This window comes from Panthera onca, chromosome X (genome assembly GCF_046562875.1).
Source record: "Panthera onca isolate mPanOnc1 chromosome X, mPanOnc1 haplotype 2, whole genome shotgun sequence".
In the NCBI taxonomy this organism is placed as follows: Eukaryota; Metazoa; Chordata; class Mammalia; order Carnivora; family Felidae; genus Panthera; species Panthera onca.
In genome coordinates, this window is record NC_138357.1 from 66,154,628 (window position 1) to 66,173,570 (window position 18,943).

The 18,943-nt window shown below is 38.5% G+C and overlaps 1 protein-coding gene across 1 annotated transcript in view; it reads left to right on the plus strand.

The window, feature by feature from the left end:
- The window catches only part of LOC145713580 (fibronectin type III domain containing protein 3C1-like), an 86,430-nt gene that overhangs the window by 45,497 nt on the left and 21,990 nt on the right, over positions 1-18,943 (plus strand). Inside the window, exons 22-24 of the mRNA XM_081792441.1 lie at positions 3,957-4,231; positions 4,578-4,790; positions 5,245-5,411. Coding sequence (XP_081648567.1) covers positions 3,957-4,231; positions 4,578-4,790; positions 5,245-5,411 — 655 coding nt within the window. The remainder of the gene's footprint in view (positions 1-3,956; positions 4,232-4,577; positions 4,791-5,244; positions 5,412-18,943) is intronic.

An 18,943-nucleotide genomic window follows, 5' to 3' on the forward strand; every position in this document is an offset into this window, starting at 1 on the left:
GCCATACTTATATCAGACAAACTAAATTAAAGGCTGTAACAAGAGGTGAAGAAGGGCATTATATAATAATTACAGGCACTATCCATCAGGAGGAGCTAACAATTATAAGTGTCTATGTGCCAAATACTGGAGCCCTCAAATATATAAAACAATCGCAAACATAAGCAACCTTATTGATAAGAATGTGGTAACTGCAGGGGACTTTAATACCCCACTTACAACGATGGATAGATCATCTAGACACAGGATCAATAAAGAAACAAGGGCCCTGAATGATACATTGGATCGCATGGACTTGACAGATATATTTAGAATTCTGCATCTCAAGGCAACAGAATATACTTTCTTCTCAAGTGCATGTGGAACATTCTCCAAGATAGATCACATAGTGGGTCACAAAACAGCCCTTCATAAGTATAAAAGAATTGAGATCATACCATGCACACTTTCAGACCACAATGCTATGAAGCTTGAAATCAACCACAGGAAAAAGTCTGGAAAACCTCCAAAAGCATGGAGGTTAAAGAACACCCTACTAAAGAATGCATGGGTCAACCAGGCAACTAGAGAAGAAATTTAAAAATATATGGACACAAATGAAAATGAAAAGACAACAATCCAAACGCTTTGGGATTCAGCGAAGGCAGGCCTGAGAGGAAAATACATTGCAATCCAGGCCTATCTCAAGAAACAAGAAAAATCCCAAATACAAAATCTAACAGCACACCTAGAGGAAAGAGAAGTGGAACAGCAAAGACACCCCAAACCCAGCAGAAGAAGAGAAATAATAAAGATCAGAGCAGAAATAAACAATATGGAATCTAAAAAAACTGTAGAGCAGATCAATGAAAGCAAGAGTTGGTTTTTTGAAAAAATAAACCAAATGGATAAACCTCTAGCCAGGCTACTCAAAAAGAAAAGGGAGATAACCGAAATAGATAAAATCATGAATGAAAATGGAATTATTACAACCAATCCCTCAGAAATACAAGCAATTATCAGGGAATACTATAGAAAATTATATGCCAACAAACTGGACAACCTGGAAGTAATGGACAAATTCCTCAGCACCCACACACTTCCAAAACTTAAACAGGAAGAAATAGAAAACTTGAACAGACCCATAACCAGCGAAGAAATTGAATCAGTCATCAAAAATCTCCCAACAAATGAGTCCAGGACCAGATGGCTTCCCAGGGGAATTCTACCAGACATTTAAAGCAGAGATAATACCTATCCTTCCCAAGCTGTTCCAAAAAGTAGAAAGGGAAGGAAAACTTCCAGACTCATTCTATGAAGCCAGCATTACTTTGATTCCCAAACCAGACAGAAAACCAGCAAAAACAGAGAACTACAGGCCAATATCCCTGATGAATATGGATGCAAAAATTCTCAACCACATACTAGCAAATCGAATTCAGGAGCATATAAAAAGAATTGTTCATCATGATCAAGTGGGATTCATTCCTGGGCTGCAGGCCTGGTTCAACATTTGGAAATCAATCAATGTGATACATCACATTAATAGAAGAAAAGAAAAGAACCATATGATCCTGTCAATCCATGCAGAAAAAGCATTTGACAAAATTCAGCATCCTTTCTTAATAAAAACCCTTGAGAAAGTCGGGATAGAAGGAACATACTTAAACATCATCAAAGCCATTTATGAAAAGTCCACAGCTAATATCATCCTCAATGGGGAAAAACTGAGAGCTTTCCCCCTGAGATCAGGAACACGACAGGGGTGTCCACTCTCACCGCTGTTGTTTAACATAGTGTTGGAAGTTCTAGCATCAGCAATCAGACAACAAAAGGAAACCAAAGGCATCAAAATTGGCAGAGATGAAATCAAGCTTTCACTTTTTGCAGATGACATGATATTATACATGGAAAACCCGATAGACTCCACCAAAAGTCTGCTAGAACTGATACATGAATTCAGCAACGTCACAGGATACAAAATCAATGTACAGAGATCAGTTGCATTCTTATACACTAATAATGAAGCAGCAGAAAGACAAATAAAGAAACTGATCCCATTCACAATTGCACCAAGAAGCATAAAATACCTAGGAACAAACCTAACCAAAGATATAAAACATCTGTATGCTGAAAACTATAGAAAGCTTATGAAGGAAATTGAAGAATACACAAAGAAATGGAAAACCAATCCGTGCTCATGGATTGGAAGAATAAATATTGTCAAAATGTCAATACTACCCAAAGCTATCTACACATTCAATGCAATCCCAAGCAAAAGTGCACCAGCAGTCTTCTCGAAGCTAGAACAAGCAATCCTAAAATTTATATGGAACCACAAAAGACCCCGAATAGCCAAAGTAATATTGAAGAAGACCAAAGCAGGAGGCATCACAATCCCAGACTTTAGCCTCTACTACAAAGCTGTCATCATCAAGACAGCATGGTATTGGCACAAAAACAGACACATAGACCAATAGAACAGAATAGAGATTCCAGAATTGGACCCACAAACATATGGGCACCTAATCTTTGACAAAGCAGGAAAGAACATCCAATGGAAAAAAGACAGTCTCTTTAACACATGGTGCTGGGAGAACTCGACAGAAATATGCAGAAGAATGAAACTAGACCACTTTCTTACACCATTCCCCAAAATAAACTCAAAATGGATAAAGGACCTGAATGTGAGACAGGAAACCATCAAAACCCTAGAGGAGAAAGCAGGAAAAAACCTCTCTGACCTCAGCAGCAGCAGCAGCAGCAGCAGCAGCAGCAGCAACTTCTTGCTTGATACATCTCCAAAGGCAAGGGAATTAAGAGCAAAAACGAACTATTGCAAACTCATGAAGATAAAAAGCTTCTGCACTACAATAGAAACAATCAACAAAACTAAAAGCAACCGACAGAATGGGAAAAGATATTTGCAAATGACATATCGTACAAAGGGCTGGTATCCAAAACCTATAAATAGCTCACCAAACTGCACACCCGAAAAACAAATAATCCAGTGAAGAAATGGGCAGAAAACATGAATAGACACTTCTCTAAAGAAGACATCCAGATGGCCAACACGCACATGAAAAGATGCTCAACGTCATTCCTCATCAGGGAACTATAAATCAAAACCACACTCAGATACCACCTCATGCCAGTCAGAGTGGCTAAAATGAACAAATCAGGAGGCTCTAGATGCTGGCCAGGATGTGGAGAAACGGGAACCCTCTTGCACTGTTGGTGGGAATGCAAACTGGTGCAGCTGCTCTGGAAAACAGTGTGGAGGTTCCTCAAAAATTAAAAATAGGCCTACCCTACGACCCAGCAACTGCACTGCTAGGAATTTGCCCAAGGGATACAGGAGTGCTGATGCATAGGGGCTCTTGTACCCCAATGTTTAGAGCAGCACTTTCAACAATAGCCAAATTGTGGAAAGAGCCTAAATGTCCATCAACTGATGAATGGATAAAGAAATTGTGGTTTATATACACAATGGAATACTACGTGGCAATGAGAAAGAATGAAATATGGCCTTTTGTAGCAACGTGGATGGAACTGGAGAGTGTTATGCTAAGTGAAATCAGTCATACAGAGAAAGATACCATATGTTTTCACTCTGTTGTGGATCCTGAGAAACTTAACAGAAGACCATGGGGGAGGGGAAGGGAAAAAAAAGGTTAGAGAGGGAGAGAGCCAAAGCATAAGAGACTCTTAAAAACTGAGAACAAACTGAGGGTTAATGGGCGGTGGTAGGGAGTGGAGGGTGGGTGATGGGTATTGAGAAGGGCACCGGTTGGGATGAGCACTGGGTGTTGTATGGAAAGCAATTTGACAATAAATTTCATATGAAAAGAATTAAAAATAAACTACTTTGTATATTTAAAAAAATAAAATAAAATTTATTAAAAATGAAAAAATTGCCTTGTCTTTATGCACAAAACAATGTAACAATGAAGCTCTAACAGAGTATACTTCTTCAGGCTGTAAACATAGCTGGAGTTGGACTGTTTGGAGGAACTGGCAGAGTAACCACACCAGCAACTGTACCAGCAGTAGTACCAATGCTACATGAAGTTGAAAACAAAGTTCCTGCCAAATTTGCATCATCTTGCATTGCTATTAAATGGGAGGAACCAGATTGCCATGGCTCTCCAGTCACTGGATATAACATTGAATACGGAGACAGAAAAATTCAGACTGTTGATAGAGTAACAGAATGTCTTCTGAAAAACCTACAGCCTGATACCACATACATGTAAGTTGCTTATATCTTACTTTGGGTGGACAAAAAGTTTTTTGAGAATTTTAAACAAGTCTACATCTCTATGTTTTATATAGTCTACATATTTTTTGAAAGAGAATTTTACTGGTTCAGAAAAATTTGACGTTACTAAAATCCAGTGTCTCCTCATCAAAAATTGTCAATAGTGATTATGCAAATTCAAGATTTTGGCTTCACAAATTTGTCTCTAATTATTAGTATAATATGATGGTCAATGTTCTTTCATGGGGTTGCCAGAGGCATAGCTTAAATGTAGAAACTTATTTTCCTTTCTAAACCCAAATTAATAAAGTTTAATTTTTTTTCTTCTTACCACTAGAATCAGAATTCAAGCCATCAATCATTATGGACTAAGCCCTTTTAGCCAATCAATAAGAACCAAAACCAAGCCACTACCACTTGATCCTCCACATCTTGATTGTGTGGTCTATGGACACCAGAGCCTCAAACTGAAATGGGGTAACTCTTCAAGCAAAGGATTAATTTCCAACCTTATAAGCTACAATTTGTTAATAGGAGATCGATCTGGCAGGTAAGCTATTTGTACTATTAAACATGTATTACAATAAAAATGTTTTAAGATTTCTAAAATTTTAAAATTTCCTATCAAACCTATAATCCAAAGTGGTTTCAATGAACTGATAGATGTGAAATCAGTATATTATTATGTTAAGCATACTTTCTTAAATTCCTACTGATAATTTAGCTCTCTATTTTTGCCTCTTCCAAAACACTTCTTCCTTTATAAAACATACATTAATACCGGGGAATAGAAGTTACCAAAGGAATATGAAAGCCAACACCTTGCCATTATGATACGTACAACCTGATTTTTTTTTCCTTTTATGTTGTACATACCTGGCTTCAAGTTGATTTATTTAGGCCTTACTGAGGTACCAGTTTCAAGTCAGATAAATAGAGTTATGTGTACTTGAATAACTGTTGATTAATAATATTGCTTCTCCCATCTTGTTTCCCACTCCCAGATTTTCTATCATTTACCATGGACCTTGTCAGACTCACAAAGTGAACAGACTGAGTGAATATACTCAATACAAATTTAAAATACAAACATGCAATGAAGCTGGTGAGGGACCACTGTCTGGTATCTACACTTTCACTACAACCAAAACTCCACCAGCCACACTTAAAGGTAAGTATTATAAGCCAGACAATGAAGGTTGTATTAATAGGAGCTCCAATAGTTCATATATAAAATTCTGCAGTAAGGTTTATTTTAAATGTTCAAAAATAGCAAAAGACTGTGCTACTTAATTATGGGCTCAAGGGGCAATTCAGAATTTAATAAGACTGAAAATCTTATTTTACTTTTTGAGGATTTTACTTAAATTTGTTAGTAAATGCATAGTATACTACTAGTTTCAGGTCTACAATATAGTGATTTCAACACCCAGAGCTCATCACAAGTGTACTCCTTAATCCCCTCTCCTATTTAACCCATATCCACACCCACCACCCCTCTGGTAACAATTAGTTTGTTCTCTATAGTTAAGAGTCTCTTTCGTCATTTAATTCTCACACTTGTCTCCCCTTTGCTCATATGTTTTGTTTCTAATATTCACCACATGAGTGAAATCATATGGTATTTGTCTTTCTCTGGCAACTTATTTCCCTTAGGATAATCCTCTCTAGTTCCATCCACATCCTTGCAAATGGCAAGATTTCATTCCATTTTGTGGCTGAGTAATATTCCATTGTAAATACATACCACTTCTTTGCTATTCATTCACCAGTTAATGGAAATTTGGGCTCCTTCAATAGTTTGGCTATTCTTGATAATGCTGCTATAAACATCGGGGTGCATGCACCCCCTGAGAACCTGTATTTTTATATCCTTTGGACAAATACCTAGTAGTGCAATTGCTGAATCATAGGGCAGTTCTATTTTTAACTTTTGAAGAACCTCAATACTGTTTTCCAAAGTAGCTACACCAGTTTTTATTCCCACTTACCGTGTAAGAGGGTTCCCCTTTCTCCACATTCTTGCCAACACCAGTTGTTGCTCGTGTTGTTGATTTTAGCTATTGTGTCAGGTGTGAGGTGGTATCTCATTGTAGTTTTGATTTGTATTTCACTGATGATGAGTGATGAGCATCTTTTCATGTGCCTGTTGGCCATATGACTGTCTTCTTTGGAAAAAATGTCCATTCATGTCTTCTGCCCATTATACTTTTTCTTATATGTTGAGTTTTATAAGGTATTTGTATATTTTGATACTAACCCTTTGTCAAATATGTCATTTGCAGATATCTTCTCCTTTTCAGCAAGTTTCCTTTTAGTTTTATTGATTGTTCCCTTTGCTGTGCACAAGCTTTTTATCTTGATGAAGTCCCAATAGTTTATTTTTAATTTTGTTTCACTTACTTCAGGAGACATACCTAGAAATAAGTTGCTGCAGCTGATGTCAAAGAGGTTACTGCCTGTGTTATCTTCTAGGATTTTTATAGTTTCCTGTATCACATTTAGGCCTTTCATCCATTTTGAATTTATGTTTGTGTATGGTGTAAGACAGTGGTCCATACACAAACATAAATTTCACATGTTGCTGCCCAATTTCCCAACACTATTTGTTGAAGAGACTTTTTCCCACTAGATATTCTTTCCTGCTTTGTCAAAGATTAATTGACCATACAGTTGTGGAGTTATTTCATGGTTTTCTATTCTGTTCCCTTGATCCATGTCTATTTTTGTGCCAGTACCATACTGTTTTGATCACTAACACTTTGTAATATCACTTTAAGTCTGGAATTGTGATGCCTCTGGCTTTGCTTTGCTTTTCAAGTTTGCTTTGGTTATTTGGCATCTTCTGTGGCTCCATACAAATTTTAGGATTGTTTGTTATAGCTCTGTGAAAAATGCTGGTGGTATTTTTGTAGGGATTGCATTAAATGTGTAGATTGCTTTGGGTAGAATACACATTTTAACAATATTTGTTCTTCCAATCCATGAGCATTGAATGTCTTTCCATTTCTTTGTGTCATCTTCAATTTCTTTCATCACCATTTTACAGTTCTCAGAGTACAGGTCTTTCATCTCTTTAGCTAGTTTTATTCCTAGGTATCTTATTGTTTCCAGTGCAATTGTAAATCAGATTGATTACTTACTTTCTCTTTTCACTGCTTCATTATTGGTGTATAGAAGTACAAAAGATCTCTGTACATCAAATTTGTACCCTGTGACTTCTCTGAATTCATGTATCAGTTCTAGCAATTTTTTGGTGGATTCTTTTGGATTTTCTATATACAATATCATGTCACCTGCAAAGAATGAAAGTCTGACTTCTTCCTTGCTGATATGGATTGATTTTGTTTCTTTTTGTTCTCTTATTGCTGAGGATGGGACTTCCAGTACTCTGTTAAATAACAGCGGTGAGAGTGGATATCCCTGTCTTATTCCTGACCATAGACAAAAAACTCTCAGGTTTTCCCCATTGTGGATGATATTAGCTGTGTTATATATATATATATATATATATATATATATATATATATATAGTCTTTATTATGTTGAGGTATGTTCCCTTTAATCCTACATTCTTTTTTTTTAAATATGAAATTTATTGTCAAATTGGTTTTCATACAACACCCAGTGCTCATTCCAACAGGTTCCCTCCTCAATACCCATCATTCTTAAGGGATTTCATCATAAATGGATGTTGTACTTTGCCAAATGCTTTTTCTACATCTCTTGAAATAAACATGTGGTTCTTATCCTTTCTTTCATTAATGTGGTGTATCACAATGATTGATTTGTGAATACTGAACCACCCTTGCAGCCCAGGAATAAATCCCACTTGATCAGGGTGAATGACTCTTTTAATGTGCTGTTGCACTTGGTTTGTTAGTATTTTATTGAGAATTTTTTCATCCATGTTCATCAGGGATATTGGCCTGTATTTCTCTTTTTTTAATGGAGTCTTTATCTGGTTTTGGTATCAGGGCACTGCTGGCCTCATGGAATGAGTTTGGAATTTTCCTTTCTTCTCTGTTTTTTGGAATGGTTTGATAAAAGGTATTCACTCTTCTCTAAATGTTTGGTAGAATTCGCCTGTGAAGCCATCTGGCCTGGATATATATTTGTAGGCTATTTTTTGACTACTGATTCAATTTCATTGCTGGTTATTAGTCTGTTGAAGTTTTTTTTTTTAATTTCTTCCTGTTTCAGTTGTGGTACTTTATGTGTTTCTAGGAAATTATCCATTTCTTCCAGGTTGTCCAATGTATTGCCATATAGTTTTTCATAATATTCTCTTGCAATTGTTTATACTTTTGTGGTGTTGGATATTTCTCTTCTCACATTTCTGATTTTATTTGTTTGTGTCTTTTCTCTTTTCTTTTTGATAAGTCTGGCTATGAGTTTGTTGATTTTATTAACCTTTTCAAAGAACGAGCCCCTGGTTTCATTGATCTGTTCTATAGTGTTTTGTGTGTTTGTTGTTGTTGTTGTTTTTTTTTTAGTTTCTATATCATTTATTTTTGCTCTAATATTCCTTCTGTTTAGGCTTTGTGTGATGTTCTTTTTCTAGTTCCTTTAAGTGTAAAGTTAGGTTGTTGATTTGAGATTTTTCTTGATTCTTAAGGTCTGCATATATTTCTATATACTTCCCTCTTAGGACCACTGTTGCTGCATCCCAAAAGTATTGGACCATTTTGTTTTCATTTTCATTTTAATTTTCTTCCATCTATTCTTTTACCTCCTTTTTTATTTCCCGGTTGACCCATCCATTGTTTTGTAGCATGTTTTTTAACCTCTGTGTATCTGTGGCCTTTCCAAATCTTTTCTTCTGGTTGAATTCAAGTTTCTTAGTGTTGTGGTCAGAAAATACACATAGTATGATATCAATCTTTTTGTATCTGTTGAAGCCTTTTTTGTGACCTGGTATCTGATTTATTCTGACTAATGTCCCATGGGAACTTGAAAAGAATGTGTATTTTGCTGCTTTAGGATGGAATGTTCTGAATATATCTGTTAAGAACATCTGGTCCAATGTGTCATTCAAAGCCATTGTTTCCTTGTTGATTTTCTGCATAGATGATCTGTCCACTGATGTAAGTGTTTAAGCCCCCTACTATTGTTGTATTATTATCAATGAGTTCCTTCATGTTTGTTATTGTTGTATATATTTGGGTTTTTCAAAGTTAGGGACATAAATATTTACAATTGTTAGATCTTCTTGTTGGATTGTCTTCTTTATTATGATATAGTGTCCTTCTTTATCTCTTGTTACAGTCTTCGTTTTAATGTCTAATTTGTGCAATATAATTATTGCAACTCTGGCTTTCCTTTGACATCCATTTGCATGATAAATGTTTTTCCATCCCCTCACTTTCAATCTACATGTGAGTTTAGGTCTAAAGTGAGTCTCTTATAGGCGGTATATAGATGGGTCTTGTTTTTTTTATCCATTCTCACATGTCTTTTGATTGGAGTATTTAATTCATTCACATTCAAATTAATTATTGATAGATATGTATTTATTGCCATTTTATTACTTGTTTTGTCATTGTTTCTAGAGATTTTCTCTGATCCTTTACTGTCTTTGTTACTTTTAGTCTTTCCTTTCCACCCAAAGAGTCCCCTACAATATTTCTTTCAGAACTGGTGTAGTGGTCACAAACCCTTTTAGTTTTGTCTGGGAAACTCTTTCTCTCTCCTTCTATTCTGTATGATAGGTTTTCTTGATGGAGTATTCCTGCCTGAAGATTTTTCCCATTCAGTACTTTGAATATACCATACCACTCCATTCTTGCTTGTCAAGTTTCTGTTGATAAATCTCCAGCTAGCCTTAGGGATCTTCCATAGTACATTAAGGATTTCTTTTGTCTTGTTGCTTTTAAGATTTTTTTATCACTATATTTTGCAAATTACAATATCTCTTGTTGTTGACTTGCTTTTTTTTTCCTTTTTGATGGGAGTTCCCTGTGCCTCCTCGATCTGTTTCCTTCCCCAGATTAGGGAAGTAATCTATTATTTCCTCACATAAACAATCTATTATTTCCTCACATAAATTTTCTGCCCCTTTTTCTCTCTTCTTCTTCTGGGACTCCTATAATATGAATGTTACTACATTTGATGGAATAAGTGATTTCCCTAAGCCTATTCTCATGTTCCATAATTCTTTCTCTCTTTTGTTCAGTTTCATTATTTTCCATTACTTTTTCTTCTATGTCATTAATTCATTCCTATGCTTCTTACAGCCTGCTGTTCATTGCTTTTAACCTATTTCCAATCTCATTTATTGGATTTTACATTTCTGATTCTTTTTAAACTCTTTTATCACTGTGGTAAGGGTCTCTCTGATGTTTTCGAGTGTTTTCTCAAGCCCAGTGAGTGCCCTTATGATTATTGCATTAAATTCTCCATCAGGCACATTACTTTTATCTACTTCACTTAATCTCTCCCATGGCCTTATCTTTTTCTTTCATTTGGGATAAACTCTTCTATCTTGGCATTTTGTCTAAGTCTCTGCCTTCTCTGTGTTAGAAAAGCCAGTTATGTTCCTGCTCCTGGATATAATGGTTTTATGAAGAAGAGCTCATGTGGTGTCCAAGATCTGGAAAGTCAGGGAGTGTCTCTGGTGTGTGCTCTGCTTTTGTGTTTTGGCTGCTTTATCCCTCAGACAAGTCATCTGCACAGTCCCCCCTTGCCTGGCCTGGGCAGTTTTTGGCTCTAGCCTGAATATGGTGAGAGTTAGCTAGATGTGCTCTGGTCTGCTTGAAAAATGAGACCTGATACTACTTCTACTAAAACTGAGTGCCTTGCAGAACTCTCTGATTGGATGATGTGGTGTGGGCAAGGGTTTCTGCTGGTCTTATAAGGGAAGGGCCCATCACACTGGGACTGAAACAAGCTTGGCTGAAAAGGGAAGAACCGGCAGAGCACAAGGGCATGGGGCTTGGTGTAAGCAAGTTATGCAACCAGTGTAGATGCTGGGCTGCTTCCTGCAGGTGGCTCCGTGTTTATGCTTAGTGACAGGGAGTGAAACTTCGTGCCATCCAGCTGCTTTGTTCACAGAGGCATCTCCATAAATGACTGCCTCTCAGGGAAGCACTCCAAGAAGAGTGAATAATCTCCCTTCCATGTGCCTAGACATTCTTCATATCCCTGTTTCCTTGCTGTATGCCCCTGGGTTGTTTGCCTGCCATCTCTCCAGGACCAGGACAGTGCCCCCAGGGCTCTATCCCAGCCAAGCCCACTGACCCTAAAAACTCTAGGCTTTAAGGGGCACCTGGGTGGCTCAGTTGGGTGAGCGTCCAACTTTGGCTCAAGGTCATGATCTCACAGTTCGTGGGTTTGAGCCCCACATTGGACTCTGTGCTGACAGCTCAGAGTCTGGAGCCTGCTTCAAATTTTGTGTCTCCCTCTCTCTCTCTCTGCCCCTCCCCTGCTTGCATGCTCTGTCTCTCAAAAATAAATATTAAAAATTTTTAAAAAACAAAAATTACAGGCTTTAAGCACCACTGGTTGAAGGAACTCACTTACTTGCAAGAAATTCAAACTCTCTCATTTTTCACTCCAACAGCTTTGGGGAACCATTCTCTTTGTGTGTCTCCTTGTGTGCTTCTCTCTTTGTCACCCTTTGCAACCACAGTTCCCTCCCTGATGTAGTACTAGTGATCCATATCTCCCCTAAACCATGTCTCCACACATCCTACATTCTTTGCTGTGGCTTTTCCCTCCGTTTAGCTGTAGAGTATTTTCTGTCAGTCTTCGGGTTCATTTCTGGGTTATGGATGATTTGATAGTTATCCAGGTGTTTTCATTGGACAAAATAAGCCTAGGTCCTACTACTCTGCCCTTGAAAATATTTTTTAAAAGATCTTTGAAATAAACTAATCCAGGCAATCAATCTATCACCACAGCCATTTTTTAATAGAAACAAGCAAAGTCCCCAAATGGTAAGTAACCTAACTAAAGAACACTATGAGCCAGTAACAGAGTCAAAATTGGAATTGTAGGCTCCTGATCCCCATCACAGTTCTCCTTCCACTTTATCATGGTATCCATTCCTTGCTATATCTCACATTTTCTGATATGGATTAATACATAAAAAAATCACCTGATAGGTATAATTATACTAAGTAAAGCTGAACAATGGATTTAGTAAATAGTACATATTTGTACATATTTATTACAAATTTGTAATTTCATACGTCATAATTAGTATATATTTGGTAATTTCTGAAACTCTGAATTTAATCTCCTTGTTTGAACAGTGAAATAAACTGCTTTCTATAATACATAAGAAGGCCAATTTACACTCATGAAACCTCGAGCTTTGAGTTTTTTCCTTCTCATATGTAAATTTCAGTTGTTTCGATCTTTCCACGCATGAGTCAAATCACTATTATGAAGTAGTTTGTTCTCAGTGAAAAGCTAACTGGAACATATTGGAATTAAACATGACTTAGATCACAATACTGCCTTGCTCTCTACTGACATATTTAAGCCCCATTTTCCTGAAAAGTAGAGAGGCTAATAATATGAAATAAAGATCTTTCCCTCCTTTCTTCACACAGTTACTGTGAACCTGAAATAAAATTTTTAACGTATGTGAAATGCTTCCAAATGTATGATGTACGATATAAGTACAATACAAAATATTATAGCAGTAGGGATAAAACAATAGCAATAAAATTTGTAATAAGATCTTACTAAAAAGCAAAACAGGCATTATTTTTTTTTCTTCATTTATTTTTTTCATATGAAATTTATTGTCAAATTGCTTTCCATACAACACCCAGTGCTCATCCCAACCGGTGCCCTTCTCAATACCCATCACCCACCCTCCACTCCCTACCACCGCCCATTAACCCTCAGTTTGTTCTCAGTTTTTAAGAGTCTCTTATGCTTTGGCTCTCTCCCTCTCTAACCTTTTTTTTTCCCTTCCCCTCCCCCATGGTCTTCTGTTAAGTTTCTCAGGATCCACAACAGAGTGAAAACATATGGTATCTTTCTCTGTATGACTGATTTCACTTAGCATAACACTCTCCAGTTCCATCCACGTTGCTACAAAAGGCCATATTTCATTCTTTCTCATTGCCACGTAGTATTCCATTGTGTATATAAACCACAATTTCTTTATCCATTCATCAGTTGATGGACATTTAGGCTCTTTCCACAATTTGGCTATTGTTGAAAGTGCTGCTCTAAACATTGGGGTACAAGAGCCCCTATGCATCAGCACTCCTGTATCCCTTGGGCAAATTCCTAGCAGTGCAGTTGCTGGGTCGTAGGGTAGGCCTATTTTTAATTTTTGAGGAACCTCCACACTGTTTTCCAGAGCAGCTGCACCAGTTTGCATTCCCACCAACAGTGCAAGAGGGTTCCCGTTTCTCCACATCCTGGCCAGCATCTAGAGCCTCCTGATTTGTTCATTTTAGCCACTCTGACTGGCATGAGGTGGTATCTGAGTGTGGTTTTGATTTATAGTTCCCTGATGAGGAATGACGTTGAGCATCTTTTCATGTGCGTGTTGGCCATCTGGATGTCTTCTTTAGAGAAGTGTCTATTCATGTTTTCTGCCCATTTCTTCACTGGATTATTTGTTTTTCGGGTGTGCAGTTTGGTGAGCTATTTATAGGTTTTGGATACCAGCCCTTTGTACGATATGTCATTTGCAAATATCTTTTCCCATTCTGTCGGTTGCTTTTAGTTTTGTTGATTGTTTCTATTGTAGTGCAGAAGCTTTTTATCTTCATGAGTTTGCAATAGTTCGTTTTTGCTCTTAATTCCCTTGCCTTTGGAGATGTATCAAGCAAGAAGTTGCTGCTGCTGCTGCTGCTGCTGCTGCTGCTGCTGCTGAGGTCAGAGAGGTTTTTTCCTGCTTTCTCCTCTAGGGTTTTGATGGTTTCCTGTCTCACATTCAGGTCCTTTATCCATTTTGAGTTTATTTTGGGGAATGGTGTAAGAAAGTGGTCTAGTTTCATTCTTCTGCATATTTCTGTCGAGTTCTCCCAGCACCATGTGTTAAAGAGACTGTCTTTTTTCCATTGGATGTTCTTTCCTGCTTTGTCAAAGATTAGGTGCCCATATGTTTGTGGGTCCAATTCTGGAATCTCTATTCTGTTCTATTGGTCTATGTGTCTGTTTTTGTGCCAATACCATGCTGTCTTGATGATTACAGCTTTGTAGTAGAGGCTAAAGTCTGGGATTGTGATGCCTCCTGCTTTGGTCTTCTTCAATATTACTTTGGCTATTCGGGGTCTTTTGTGGTTCCATATAAATTTTAGGATTGCTTGTTCTAGCTTCGAGAAGACTGCTGGTGCACTTTTGCTTGGGATTGCATTGAATGTGTAGATAGCTTTGGGTAGTATTGACATTTTGACAATATTTATTCTTCCAATCCATGAGCACGGATTGGTTTTCCATTTCTTTGTGTATTCTTCAATTTCCTTCATAAGCTTTCTATAGTTTTCAGCATACAGATGTTTTATATCTTTGGTTAGGTTTGTTCCTAGGTATTTTATGCTTCTTGGTGCAATTGTGAATGGGATCAGTTTCTTTATTTGTCTTTCTGCTGCTTCATTATTAGTGTATAAGAATGCAACTGATCTCTGTACATTGATTTTGTATCCTGTGACGTTGCTGAATTCATGTATCAGTTCTAGCAGACTTTTGGTGGAGTCTATCGGGTTTTCCATGTATAATATCATGTCATCTGCAAAAAGTGAAAGCTTGATTTCATCTCTGCCAATTTTGATGCCTTTGGTTTCCTTTTGTTGTCTGATTGCTGATGCTAGAACTTCCAACACTATGTTAAACAACAGCGGTGAGAGTGGACACCCCTGTCGTGTTCCTGATCTCAGGGGGAAAGCTCTCAGTTTTTCCCCATTGAGGATGATATTAGCTGTGGACTTTTCATAAATGGCTTTGATGATGTTTAAGTATGTTCCTTCTATCCCGACTTTCTCAAGGGTTTTTATTAAGAAAGGATGCTGAATTTTGTCAAATGCTTTTTCTGCATGGATTGACAGGATCATATGGTTCTTTTCTTTTCTTCTATTAATGTGATGTATCACATTGATTGATTTCCAAATGTTGAACCAGGCCTGCAGCCCAGGAATGAATCCCACTTGATCATGATGAACAATTCTTTTTATATGCTCCTGAATTCGATTTGCTAGTATGTGGTTGAGAATTTTTGCATCCATATTCATCAGGGATATTGGCCTGTAGTTCTCTGTTTTTGCTGGTTTTCTGTCTGGTTTGGGAATCAAAGTAATGCTGGCTTCATAGAATGAGTCTGGAAGTTTTCCTTCCCTTTCTACTTTTTGGAACAGCTTGGGAAGGATAGGTATTATCTCTGCTTTAAATGTCTGGTAGAATTCCCCTGGGAAGCCATCTGGTCCTGGACTCATTTGTTGGGAGATTTTTGATGACTGATTCAATTTCTTCGCTGGTTATGGGTCTGTTCAAGTTTTCTATTTCTTCCTGTTTAAGTTTTGGAAGTGTGTGGGTGCTGAGGAATTTGTCCATTACTTCCAGGTTGTCCAGTTTGTTGGCATATAATTTTCTATAGTATTCCCTGATAATTGCTTGTATTTCTGAGGGATTGGTTGTAATAATTCCATTTTCATTCATGATTTTATCTATTTCGGTTATCTCCCTTTTCTTTTTGAGTAGCCTGGCTAGAGGTTTATCCATTTGGTTTATTTTTTCAAAAAACCAACTCTTGCTTTCATTGATCTGCTCTACAGTTTTTTTAGATTCCATATTGTTTATTTCTGCTCTGATCTTTATTATTTCTCTTCTTCTGCTGGGTTTGGGGTGTCTTTGCTGTTCCACTTCTCTTTCCTCTAGGTGTGCTGTTAGATTTTGTATTTGGGATTTTTCTTGTTTCTTGAGATAGGCCTGGATTGCAATGTATTTTCCTCTCAGGCCTGCCTTCGCTGCATCCCAAAGCGTTTGGATTGTTGTCTTTTCATTTTCATTTGTGTCCATATATTTTTAAATTTCTTCTCTAGTTGCCTGGTTGACCCATGCATTCTTTAGTAGGGTGTTCTTTAACCTCCATGCTTTTGGAGGTTTTCCAGACTTTTTCCTGTGGTTGATTTCAAGCTTCATAGCATTGTGGTCTGAAAGTGTGCATGGTATGATCTCAATTCTTTTATACTTATGAAGGGCTGTTTTGTGACCCACTATGTGATCTATCTTGGAGAATGTTCCACATGCACTTGAGAAGAAAGTATATTCTGTTGCCTTGAGATGCAGAATTCTAAATATATCTGTCAAGTCCATGTGATCCAATGTATCATTCAGGGCCCTTGTTTCTTTATTGATCCTGTGTCTAGATGATCTATCCATCGTTGTAAGTGGGGTATTAAAGTCCCCTGCAGTTACCACATTCTTATCAATAAGGTTGCTTATGTTTGCGATTGTTTTATATATTTGAGGGCTCCAGTATTTGGCACATAGACACTTATAATTGTTAGCTCCTCCTGATGGATAGTGCCTGTAATTATTATATAATGCCCTTCTTCACCTCTTGTTACAGCCTTTAATTTAGTTTGTCTGATATAAGTATGGCTACTCCAGCTTTCCTTTGACTTCCAGTAGCATGATAGACAGTTCTCCATCCCCTCACTTTCAATCTGAGGGTGTCCTGAGGTCTAAAATGAGTCTCTTGTAGACAGCAAATAGATGGGTCTTTGTTTTTATCCATTCTGATACCCTATGTCTCTTGGTTGGAGCATTTAGTCCATTTACATTCAGTGTTATTTTTGAAAGATATGGGTTTAGAGTCCTTGTGATGTCTGTAGGTTTCATGCTTGTAGTGATGTCTCTGGTACTTTGTGGTCCTTGCAACATTTCACTCACAGAATCCCCCTTAGGATCTCTTGTAGGGCTGGTTTAGTGGTGATGAATTCCTTCAGTTTCTGTTTGTTTGGGAAAACCTTTATCTCTCCTTCTATTCTGAATGACAGACTTGCTGGATAAAGGATTCTTGGCTGCATATTTTATCTGTTCATCACATTGAGGATTTCCTGCCATTCCTCTCTGGCCTGCCAAGTTTCAGTAGACAGGTCTGCTACTACCCTTATGTGTCTACCTTTGTAAGTTAGGGCCTGTTTATTCCCTAGCTGCTTTCAGAATTCTCTCTTTGTCCTTGTATCTTGCCAGTTTCACTATGATATGTCGTGCAGAACATCGATTCAAGTTACGTCTGAAGGGAGTTCTGTGTGCCTCTTGGATTTCAATGCCTGTTTCCTTCCCCAGATCAGGGAAGTTCTCAGCTATGATTTGTTCAAGTACACCTTCAGCCCCTTTCTCTCTCTTCTTCTTCTTCTGGAATTCCTACGATATGGATATTGTTCCGTTTGATTGTATCACTTAGTGCTCTAATTCTCCCCTCATACTCTTGGATTTTTTTTTATCTCTCTTTTTCTCAGGTTCCTCTTTTTCCATAATTTGATCCTCTAATTCACCTATTCTCTCCTCTGCCTCTTCAATCCGTGCTACGGCTGCCTCCATTTTATTTTGCACCTCATTTATAGAATTTTTTAGTTTCTCATGACTGTTTCTTAGTCCCTTGATCTTTGTAGTAGATTCTCTGCTGTCCTCTATGCTTTTTTCTAGCCCAGCAATTAATTTTATGGCTACTGTTCTAAATTCTTGTTCCATTTTATTGTTTAAATCTGTTTTGATCAATTCGTTAGCTGTCGCTACTTCCTGGAGTGTCTTTTGAGGAGAATTCTTCCGTTTTGTCATTTTGGCTAGTCCCTGTGGTAGCTCCAAACTGCAGGGCACTTCCCTTGTGCTGTCCGGAGAAACGTGTTGGTGGGCAGGGCTGCAGTCAGACCCGATGTCTGTCCCCAGCCCACTGCTGGGTCCACAGTCAGACTGGTGTGTACCTTATCTTCCCCTCTCCCAGGGTCAGGACTCACTGTGGAGTGGTGTGGCCCCTGTCTGGGCTACTTGCACACTGCCAGGCTTGTGGTGCTGCTTTGATGAGATCTGCCACCCAGGGCGTATTAGCCGGGGATGATCTGCAAGGTGCACAGGGGCGGGAGGGGTAGGCTTAGCTAGCTTTGCCATTGGTGGTCCCCTGTGGAGGGGCCCTGCAGCACCAGGAGTAGGCAGGCTGTTGGAGGGGTGGATCCACAGAAGCACAGCATTGGGCATGTGCATGGTGCAAGCAAGTTCAGTGACAGGAACTAGTTCCCTTTGGAATTTCGGCTGGGGAATGGGAGAGGGAAATGGCGCCTGCCAACGCCTTTGTTCCCCCGCCAAGCTGAACTCTGTCTTCCTGGGCTCAACAACTCTCCCTCCCAGCATCCTCTCACCCTCACTGCTCTCTGAGAACAGAGTTGTTGACTTTTAACATTCCAGATGTTAAGTCCTGCTGGCTGTCAGAACTCACACAAGTCCGGCCCCTCTGCTTTTGGAAGCCAGACTTCGGGGGCCCTGCCTTGCCTGGCACACTGCCCCTCCACTGCCCTGGCTCCCTCCCGCCAGTCCGTGTAGCACGCACTGCCTCTCTACCCTTCCTACCCTCTTCCGTGGGCCTCTTGTTTATGCTTGGCTCCAGAGAGTACATTCTGCTAGTCTGCCGGTGGTTTCCTGGGTTATTTAGGTCGATGTGGGTGGAATCTCAGCAGTCAGCAGGACGAGGTGAGCCCAGTGTCCTCCTACGCTGCCATCTTCCATACTTCCTCTCTCTGT